General features: G+C 38.2%; 1 protein-coding gene across 1 annotated transcript; it reads right to left on the bottom strand.

The window, feature by feature from the left end:
* Nucleotides 1–131: 131 nt before the first annotated feature.
* Nucleotides 132–10,898, bottom strand: slc67a2 (solute carrier family 67 member 2). Its single transcript, XM_088913263.1, has 6 exons — nucleotides 10,806–10,898; nucleotides 8,693–8,780; nucleotides 7,684–7,727; nucleotides 4,757–4,886; nucleotides 4,079–4,288; nucleotides 132–3,478 (listed from the first exon to the last, which is right to left on the bottom strand). Exons 1-6 carry the CDS (start codon nucleotides 10,887–10,889, stop codon nucleotides 2,694–2,696), a joined length of 1,341 nt encoding a protein of 446 aa, XP_088769389.1. The 5' UTR covers nucleotides 10,890–10,898; the 3' UTR covers nucleotides 132–2,693.
* Between the last annotated feature and the right edge of the window lie 190 nt (nucleotides 10,899–11,088).

Below are 11,088 nucleotides of genomic sequence, written 5' to 3'. Positions count from 1 at the left end.
CATTTTAAGTATTAAAGAGAAAACTTTGTCTATACAATGCTCATGTTACAGAACCTTTGGAACACAGGACAGATACTGCATGGAAAAAATAGCTTTATAATAAAGATGCTTTCCTTTTTCGGCCATAAAAACTACTTAGGTTGTGTATTTTGAGTAGATCTAAACATGGACATCATTTCTTCCACAATTAGTTGTTTGGGGGAATTAAAAAATAAAAATTTCCACTTTAATTTTGATTTATATACAGAACTATAACTTATACACTGTAGTAACAAGTAGACATTGGAACTGTGAACAGCAGAATAGAAAAGATACACATAATGACCTTGAATCAGTGCTCTTAAGAGAGCATTACAATGCAAATGTGCACTAAGTACTGTATATCTGAAATTATCTAAGGTGTGTTCTTATAAGTACAAATTAGAATTTGCTATTCAATTTAACTTTAATCATTAAAATATAGCACTATATACTGTAATACCACATAATACCAGTAGAATACACATAGCCACCATAACATGTCTATTTCCTTGCTCAGCCTCATAAACTTTCATAGACTCAATACTTTTGAAATAAGGCTGGATTTTGATTGTGATCAGCTTCCACAGCTGAATCTCACACACTTAAGGGTGTCATCTCATCAAGGAGTAAAAGAGAAAAAAGGAATCATTCACTCCTACGCTCTCTCAAGTAACAAAATCAGCCACTTAAATGATTCTGTGCCACTAGAGTGGCTCTAGTATGTTCCTCAGCGAAGATGCACCAACACTTACTGTGCATTATTTTTCCATGATCAAAAAATAAAAAAAGAATACAGCTATGTGTGGCACACTTGAAATTAAACAAAAACACACAAAACATACTGTATTTGACTGTTAGAGTACATAATGCAGCAATACACAAACAGCCTTCAGAATCACTTGACTCTTTAGTCTGTGGTGTATCTTTATTGATAGCAGTGTGTCACGGGCGTCCAAAGGGACTAACTGTGGAGAGCAGGAGAGCGGAAAAAAGACCCATATGCGTAGCGGCAGAACGGGAAAAAGGCCCGGGCTCAGCAGTTCAGAGGCTCAGGGCTGCAGAGGTCGTGACACAGTGGATCTGTTTGTTTTTGGAGAGTAAAGATATTTTAACACTCAATGCCAAGCTGCCTAGTTCTGACTGACCCCTGTTACTGGGCACATGTTGTTTCAACAGAACAAGTGTTGAACAAGTTATCTTCAAAACAGATAAACAACAATGAATGTATCTTTGTATCCCTGCAATGCAAACACACAATATTGCAGTATACTATACACTAAAAAACACTAAGAACCTGGAACATTTAGCTCTACTTAGATTTTAAAACACTTTCATGTTTATAAATATTTGAATATTGTATTATTACAGTATTGGGGCGGAGCGGTGGCTCTGTGGCTCAGGATCTGCGCCTGTGGCTGGAAGGTTGCTGGTTCAAATCCCGCAGCCAGCAGAGGAATCCTACTCTGTTGGGCTCCGGAGCAAGGCCCTTAACCCCAACTGCTCCAGGGGTGCCGTTCAATGGCAGACCCTGCACTCTGACCCCAGGCTCTCTCCCCATCTGTGTGTCTCATGGAGAGCAAGCTGAGGTATGCGAAAAGATAATTCCTAATGCAAGAAATTGTAAAGGGTTAATAAAGTGATGATGTTATAATTATTATTAATATTTGGATGGTGTATTATAATTGTTTATAAATAACAAAAGAAACATGAAAACTTATATTTAATGGTAATATTTTACCATTTATACTTCTATGCATAATTAAAAATCGGCACTGTTTTCAGTATTTTTGTAAACATCGCATGTACAGCTTACTATTCCAGCCTGCTCTTCAGGAATCCCTATTATTGTAGAATAGGAATGACAGCAAGAAGTGACATGATTAGTGGTTATAGGTCGAAGTTAGAACACAAAGCAATACTGAGCATCCAGGCTGTTTGCAGGGATGAAACTGCCCTTCTTTGTGAAGATCATAGTTTCAGTTTTATCTGTTTCTTTGAGCAATTACAATCTCTGCCAATTCCCTACTCTTCTCGTTTCATATGCCATGGGTGACCAGGTGACAGTATATGACATTGTGTTTGGTCCTAGGTAGTATGTCCTAGAAGGAGCAAGCCAAACAAACCTGCGTCTTTGGGAGCTGGGAGTAAACCACAAAAGCTAAAAAAAACCTGTGCAAATACAGGGAAAACATGAAATTACACACACACAGAAGCAAACTCAGGGCCCAACAGTTGTGAGACAGCTACTCTAACAGCCATAACACAGAAACAGAGGCAAAGTTTAGTTTAGATACACCTGACCATATTATAATTATCTTATAATTGCTTAATTATTATTTTAAACAACTCTTTTATGTTAAAGACAAGAAAAGATATTGCTTCTGTTGTGAAAATGTCAAGTTAGTTTACACTTCTCATCTTTACAACAAATTAAAATGTATTATGAGTTCCCATACTGTAGCCAGAAGTTTCCACTAAGGACCTAGACCAGAACATAAAATAAATCAATAAAAATAATACTAATAAAAAAACTGACGCTGGTGAGCATGTGGAAACAAGCTAGTCCTGATGAGTATTACAGAATAAACCCAGAGTTTCCAACAAATTAACCTTGGATGTACACAGGAAGACAACAGTGGAATGTCCAACCCTCGTTCGTCTCCTCCCGTTTGTCAAAGGTTCGGATGTCTTTTTTCGCCCTTAGCGCCTCGTGGCTTTTTTAAGATCAGCAGCAACACGGCCGCCAGCGCCAACACCACTCCGAGGCTCGGAGGGCCACACGGACTAAACTCCTGGGCGAAGCCTGAAAGCAAAGGAGCGAGCACTCGCCCCACCGCTGTCACTGACTGCCCCGCCCCAATCAAAGTGCCGCTAGCCTGCGCCCCCCCGAGCCTCAGCTCCAGGTCTGTGATGCATGTCCTGCCAATCGTGGTGGAGATGGCGAAGAACGTGGAGCAGAGGACCACCTGCCACACACTGGGGGCTGTGGCATACAGGAATATTAGTGAGCAAGTCAGGATGCTTGAGTGTAACAGCATAGAATACATGTCATTGTGGTACAGTTTGGTCACCGGCCCCACCAGGAAGCCCGCAAGGGCTCCGAGGGTGCTGCTGTAGCTGATAAGATAGCCCGTCACCTTCGGTTTCAGTGAGAACCTTTCTTCCAGGGCCAAAGAGAAGTTGCTGTAGTAGAGCATGATGGCTATGGCCATGAGAAGTCGGACCAAGAAGACGTCCCACATATCTGAAGAGGAAAGTGCTCTGATCTTCAGCAGGACTGAGGAGCACTGCTTCCAAGCAGGCTGGAAAAACCTCTCTCGGGAGGCTGCAGATTCTTTTATGCGGTCACTGTCCTCGTGTTTCCGTTTGATATTATTGCTACTGCCTTCGCTGGTTTTAGCGGTGGCAAGGTCAGTTTTTTTAAAAGTGTCGTTCCATGGCAACATCCACACAAGACCTAAAGAATTCAACAAAGAAATATTACAATTTTTATGCGGAATTGCATCAGAGTGCCTTATAGGGTTACAGAGATTTTATGTGTAGAAAAGCCAAGCACAGGAATTTGACTTCCACATCAACTTTGCAACATGTGCTCCATGTTTTTTATAACATCAGAAAAACCATGAATGAGAGGAGACCGTTTCTCCTGTCATACTTATTTGGTTCTGTGGCTCTATAGCCACCCATCCTTCCAAAATGAAAACACAGTGAAACCCACTGTAGACAGGGAAAGGACAATTCAGAGCAGCCAATCACACCTTAACTGCAAGTCTTTAGGAGGTGGGAAGAAACCGGAGCATGCAGCAAAAACTTAAAAAACCAACACCTCAAGCTGAAATCCATCCCAGTAGCTGTGGTGCAAAGGAGAGAGCTACCTTCCCCTCATCTGTAGATAGACTCCCCTTTTTGTGCTCACACAGCCAGTTATGAACCTGCTCTATGATATGATAAAGCTCTGCCTACTATAAACCACAGAGTGACAGAGCACCTATACCCATTAAAATAAAACTACAACCAATTAACACCACTACCATAGATAACCTCATGCACAATGTACCTGCATTTAAAAGAAAAATTGCTGAGCAGATGAATGAAGAGGTGTAGAAACCACCTTCATGCTCTGTGAAGTAGCCTCCCACCACTGGGCCTAAAATAAAGCCCACACTGGAAGCTGCATTAAAATGCCCCATCACCAGGGGGCGCTCTGTCTCTGACACCAAGTCAGACAAAAGAGCCCTGCAGATGGAAAGGGAATGTTTGAAGATCCCTGAAAAAAAAGATTAAAATAAATAAATAGTTAAAATAAAACTGGACAGACATCTTGCTATAGCGTAAAATTACCTAAATATTAGAGATTTGGTAACTTTCAGTCTTTCAACTATTTTACTAAAGGAAAAACTGAATATTTTACATTATATATATGGCAAATTTAAAGAAAGATTATCTGGAGAAAACCTTGAGACGAATTTAGATATTTAGTTTGATTTAGATTTTTCTTTAATTCTAAATTCCAGGAAACCACATCTTCAGAAATAAGTTTATGAGTTATCTTCAGAAATGAAGTCTGTGGTTGCAGTCATTAAAAAAGCAAGACTGCAAGACAAAATACACATCCCACATGCTGTCTTTAGAATTTTAATAATATGTTTTATTTTAAAGAGGTGCTGCAAGTCATGCCTTTATTCAATGTTCGGCTTAGTAGCATTAAAGCTCTTCTGCTAAGTGACACACTTACCCACTGGAATTCTTGCCACTATGAATAAAACAATATTGGTGGAGAGCCCAAGCAGGCCATATCCCAAAGCACTCAGCAAAATACAGGTCACCAAAGAGTAACGTCTCCCTACCACATCACTCCAGCTGCCCTGGTAAACATATATGAGAAGCATGTAAGACACCCTAAAACACACAATAATGTATACTGTAGTATGGCAGTTTTTGCTGCTTTGTAGTTACTAAACATACTGTACAGTGTAGATACAATTATGATGGATTAAGTCATATGTAGAATGTTTCAACAGTTCAGTCAAATTCTTCTAGACTGAGATGAGGTGTTGAATAGTAAGGACAGTGCACTTAGGATTTCAGTGTTTGGAGTTAACATGCCCAGCTGAGGAAGTGCCAGCCTGGTCAGAAAGGTCAAGACTGACAAAGCCCCCCTCACTTGTGAAGAGTGGACCTGTAAGATTGCTGCAAGGTGGTGATGGTGTGGAGGGAAGGGAAGATGCGCACCAAAAGGTGCCCAGTAGGCAAGTATTTAACGTAAGAGAGTGGAAGTATGAGAATACAGTTTGACCTCCCGAATGTCTCTTTAATAATGCCTTATGGTAAACAACATTAATGAAACTTCAGTCCAGTACAGTCCAGTTTCTACTATTTAGATCAGAAAAGTTCAGACAGCATCAATTATCTAAGGCTCAACAGATTGAGAACCATGCCAGCTACAGTATCTGATAATTAAATTAGATGTGCCCAAACCTGACCCTGTGTAGCCTTTTTGGTTTGAGTCACTACCGCCAATGATCAAAGGACAGCACAAAACTGTCTTTCACAGGGCAAAGAGGCAACACAATCTGGTGTAGAATTCACTCCTTGCATCACAGCAGCTGTAGCTAAGGGTACGCCTTGAAAGATAGAAATGCGACATCAAGTGTTTACCTTTCTCATCTCCTTTAAAACCCTGTTCAAGAAATCAATCGGCTTGACTTGTTTTACAACAATGTTGACAACCTTTGGGTTGTCAGAAAAAAAGATTTTAAGGATTTCAGTTTTAGAAAAATAGAGCACTTCTTACAATATTGTTTTAGAACTGAGATGTTAGCTCGGTAATTGTCTTGGTGTGATATGCAGCATGACAGCACAACAAGAAGTAATAAGAAATATTTCGCTTTTAGAGAAAACAGCACTCACTTGAGCAAGAACTCAATGTAGTAAAAAACTTAGTATTGAAAAACAAGGCTTTCTTAGCAACATTAGATAGGCATCTTGATTCCTGCCTTTAATCTCTTAGGTATGAAAATCAAATATATTGCATAATTGTGTAATAAGATCAAACCAATTGAATTTACCTTAATAAGTGCGTAATCTGTGCTTACCATAGACCTGGCTGTTTTTATTCAAAGTCACAAGGCATAGTTTAAATGTGTAAATGTAAAATGTGCTATCATAGTATAAATGAGTTCTTTTAGTATACAGTCTCATGACACATGTGATTTAAACTAATTAAAAACCATTTTTTTTCTTTTTAAAAGTAAACTTGCTCACAAAGAATATCTGTTTTTGAGAGCCCTATATGATGTGAAAATGTTAACAAGGATAGAACTTAATATCTAGACCCTCACAGCCTAAATAATTATGAGATGGTACTTTACCTGCTTGAGAATACATATGACTTCTGATGCAAAATATAGTATAGTATAGCATACAATATAGAATATAGTATACTATGTATAATGACATAATGGTTCATGTAGCACATTAAGTTGTCCATAAAAAAAAATAAAATCATTTTTTTTCAACAACTTGAACATGCTAATTTGAAGGAGTAAAATACAGTATATGTATTTCTCTGTTATTATATCTGTCTGTGTTTGTTTAGACTTACTGTAGATTGCTTTGCCTTATACTTATGAGCCTCCATAAACCATACACTTAGGGAAAACACATTACTCATTACTGCAGAACTCTTGCTTCTCCAAATTTAACAATACACACAAAAGCATCAGGCTGCTCTTCCCTCACAGTAAATTCTATTTAGTCTCAGGTTGGTGCTATCTGTTAAGGTTTTTCATGCTGCCTATGCAATTAAGGTTCATCAGTTGACATTCAACAGATGCTTAAAACTGTTGTGTGCCACTCAAGCGAGAACAGGAGAAATGACATACAGCCCTTTGAAAATATTAATTGTGGTGATCCTGACCACATTAGCAAGGAGGATCTGGAATACCCTATAGAAGCTCAAAATTATACAACAATGCTTTGTTCACAAAAAAAGGGACTGTTAATAACCTAGGGTAACCACCTGTTAAGTTATTAAATAAAAAGAAGTGCACTGGGTTTTCATGAAAGGTACACTAAGGTACCAGGCTCAGAAGTATTGCTCAGTTGTGCAAAACTGAACTAAAAAGCAGGCTGCGGACTCAGCCTTACACAGATCCAGGCTTCTGTCTCAGAAAAAAAAAGCCGCTGTCCTTTGGATGAGGCATAAAACCTCCATGGCCATTAAAAATTCCAGGGCATTTATCGAAAACAGCAGAGGTCTAACCCGGCTTCCTGGCCAAATTTCCCTCTGACCTTTACCAATCATGGCCTCCTAACATTCCCTATCTATGTATTGGCTTAATTGTTCTGTTCTCCTTCCCACTAATGTGTGGTGAGTGTACTGTGCTCACTATGGGTGCCGTTGCATCATCCAGGTGGGGCTGCACATTGGGGGTGGTGGAGGGGAGTCCCCATTACCTGTAAAGCTCTTTGAATGGAGTGTTGAAAAAAGCTCTATATAAGTGTAAGGAATCATAAAGCAATCATCAAGTGTGAAAGACAATTTGCCTGAGCAGTGAGAAGAAGGCATTATACTATAGGCCAATCAACCAATCAGACAGTCTTAGGGTGACAACACAAAAAAATACAACTTAAGGTTTTCCAAAAAGAGATAATACTCACAACTAATGTACTGGAAAAAAGCTGAAGGATACCATAAGTGGAACCTGAAACCATATCAAATAAATAATGTTACCATACTGTACCTTATTTTGAAGATAGCTTGAAACATGAGAAACAAATTAATGATGCCACTTAAACTACATTTGAATGATTTCAGTTTCCTATATTAAATCACAATTCTTTTTATTGTTTTACGATACTTACTTCCCCAAAGACTTGCTTTTTCAACACAGTACTACCACTTCAATGTGTTAAAAGAAAAATATATGTTTGAACAAATGAACAAATGAGAACATATGAGAACAAATGAGAGGAGGCCATTCGGTTCGTCTAGCACATTTCGTAGTTAATTACCAAAAAAAAAAACAGTTAGCAGTTAATTCATCCAACGATCTCATCCAACAGTTTCCTGAAAACAAAACAGCTCAACCGCATGGCTGGATAGCTTGTTGGACACTCCCACAACCCTTAGGATGAAGAAGCACCCCCTGTTCTTGGATATAAATTGATGAGAAAACAAAAATAACCCCACATAATTCCTGATCATTAGTTTTGGGGAGGAATGTTGCCCTTCTCTTAACAGCCCCAGAAATGGTCCATATGAGTCAGTATGCAGATTTTGAACCGAGGGCATTTTTTGACAAGCCCCAGGCTTCAGAGTTACTTACATTCCACTTACTTTTTTTGTGCACTTGAGTCATATTTCACTGTCCATTCTGAAGGTTTAATGCAATTACTAATACCCTGCAGCTTTGATGACATAGAAGGTTTAATGTGATAATTAATACACTTTGTATTTAGACCATCAGATGATCTTTGGATTGTTTAATTTCCCTGTACTTTATTTTTCCACAAAACATTCATCAGACCGTGTTGCTGCTGCATTTCAACATGTACTGTAAAAGAGTATTCCAACTCACACAATTGCACTGCTTCAGTTTTCCATGGTCTGATCTTTAAAGACTTTAAATAGGAATAAAAAAGATAAAGAAGAAAACATAATACTTACCCACTATTCCAGCAACTGTAGGACTTGCCCCAAGTGACTTTACATGATGACTTAGTAAAGGAACAATCATGCTGACTCCAAAAAGGTCCTGGAAAAAAAAAAGATTTTGACATGTTTGCTGTATAAGGAACACACTCTACATAATCAATAAATGTATATCAACTGTGGGCTCCTTATAATGCAGCCATTAACATTGAGGGATCATTAGAAGCATCCTACAACCAAAAGAGTAAACAATAAAGCTTCTGTCATCCAACCACCATAATCTTTTCTTTAAAACCATAATCAGCTGCAGAGTGTCCTACTTATAACCTGCATTGTAATATTATAACAGCGCAATGATACAATGTTTACAGTCCATGCTATATACATGGCTGTATTGTATATACTGTAATATAATGTCTTAATTCACCGGCCCAGCCCATCAGGAGAGGAGACACGTTCATAAGGCCAGCCTTGAGGACTACCGTCTCCTACCTAGGAAGTGACATCAACTGAAAAACCATCCACAACCTACTACATACTGTAGATGATCCTCTTTCCAAAAGTCTTGACTAGTGTGCCTGTTGTATCATTCACTTTATTACTGTTTACTACTGGTGCAGATTCTCAAGAACAGGAGCTTAATTTTCAATCTTGATTCATAACAAAGTACATCATGCTTTGCACTACCAGAGAGCCACCAGTATAATACAGACCAGTGCAAATATGATGCCTAAAAGCTCTCTTCATGTCTTCCTGTAGTTACTGTACTCAAAACATGCTACAATAACCTCATGTCCAAATCAATAAGTAATTCAAACTTCAGTGCAAAAGTAGCATGGAAAATAAAAAAGGAAAACCTAATCAGTATTTTTAGGTAGCCATGTGACCATCAAATGTTTGTACAAATAATTCCAATTAATTTGCCTCTAAGTTATTTATTTAAAAGTTACAGAAAAAGTTATGAGGTTACTTCATACTGTATGTACAGCAAACCTTTTCTTTAAAAAGATCAGCACTGCACATACAGTACAGTACAAGGTTATAGTGTGTAAATACTAATATCTCCTCATTAAAGGGTTGTAGTATTTATAAAAAAACACCCTCAAAGCAGAATGGATTGATAGACTCTTATTTAATCAAAAGAGCAACCACATATGCTAGCACATTTCACATTCTGTTACACTAACAGCTTAATTTTTTGCTAACCGCAAAGAGAGGATACTGAAATAACATAATTCACACCCTAGGCTATTATTTTGGCAACACTAAATCTTTTAAAAAACATACATTACTGTATAAGATCGGTCCTGACCGAGAATGAGATACATGCTGTACACAGAGCATTAAAAAATATCAGTTAAACGTACAACAAATTCACAAAGGTACTATCAGAAAAGAGACAATCACGGTGTTATTGCAGTCAGTCTGAGCCATTAATGGTAAATTCATCAAAATCTCGCCAAAAACATTTTTCAATATTTAAAGCCTTTATTTTTTAAAAAAGAAACTTAAAATCTGTTGACGCTCGGTATATCAAACACTCTCAAACGTCATCACTTGAAGGTGTTTATTTTTTTCATATGACCTTTTTTCCTTGCAGAGTACAAAATAGTATAACCCCTAGTGAATGGTAATTTCAACAAGGAAACGCTCTCGATAGGTATGAACGGAAACCTTTCTGCTACAGAGTAGACTCAAGTAGACAATATGTATTACAAATCCAGTTTTAAATCACTTAAGTTATGTAAATAGCACGACATGTTAATATCATTCGGGTCTTTTAGGAAGTGCGAACTGTCACCTGTCAAAGAATTCGACGAGCAGGTGATTTACTCCCAGCACTACAATCGTTAAGCATCAAAAAAGACCAGGGATACAGCGTTTCAAGAAGTGCACGGAAATACTATCAATAACACGACTGACATTAAGAATAAACAAATCTGGAGATTTACAGGGATATTCTAATGTATTATGTGCCCTCACCGTTTTCGCATTATACACTTTTTGCTCCGTAAAATGACAGTGGAAAATACAGTTCTCATAGATATCTTCAGATATGCTTTTCTGGCAAGTAGAAGCTGTATTCTTACTTACGTTTTCTTGCAGAGTTGTATAACGTTTCACTTACCATGAATCCTACAAAATACATGCACAGTATAAATCGCCTCTGTCTGAGTGGTCTCTGAAATGTGCTACATTTTGGATTAAACATTCTCCCGACTGCCACAACCGGCAATGAATAATGCGGAAATGTGCACAGAAGCACTACGGTGAGCCAGTGACAGAGACATTCCCACCTGTCTCGGCCGTTTTTACGTGTTCCTGTGTGCATTTCGCTTTAAAGAAACTAAGACAAAGAGGAGTTACAAAATGTCACGTCCGTTTTCATTTCAGAACATCAGACGTTAATA

Source organism: Atractosteus spatula, chromosome 4 (genome assembly GCF_055471065.1).
Source record: "Atractosteus spatula isolate fAtrSpa1 chromosome 4, fAtrSpa1.hap1, whole genome shotgun sequence".
Classification (NCBI taxonomy): domain Eukaryota; kingdom Metazoa; phylum Chordata; class Actinopteri; order Semionotiformes; family Lepisosteidae; genus Atractosteus; species Atractosteus spatula.
Note: the sequence above shows the minus strand (reverse complement) of the source record. Positions and strands in the feature narration are given on the sequence as shown.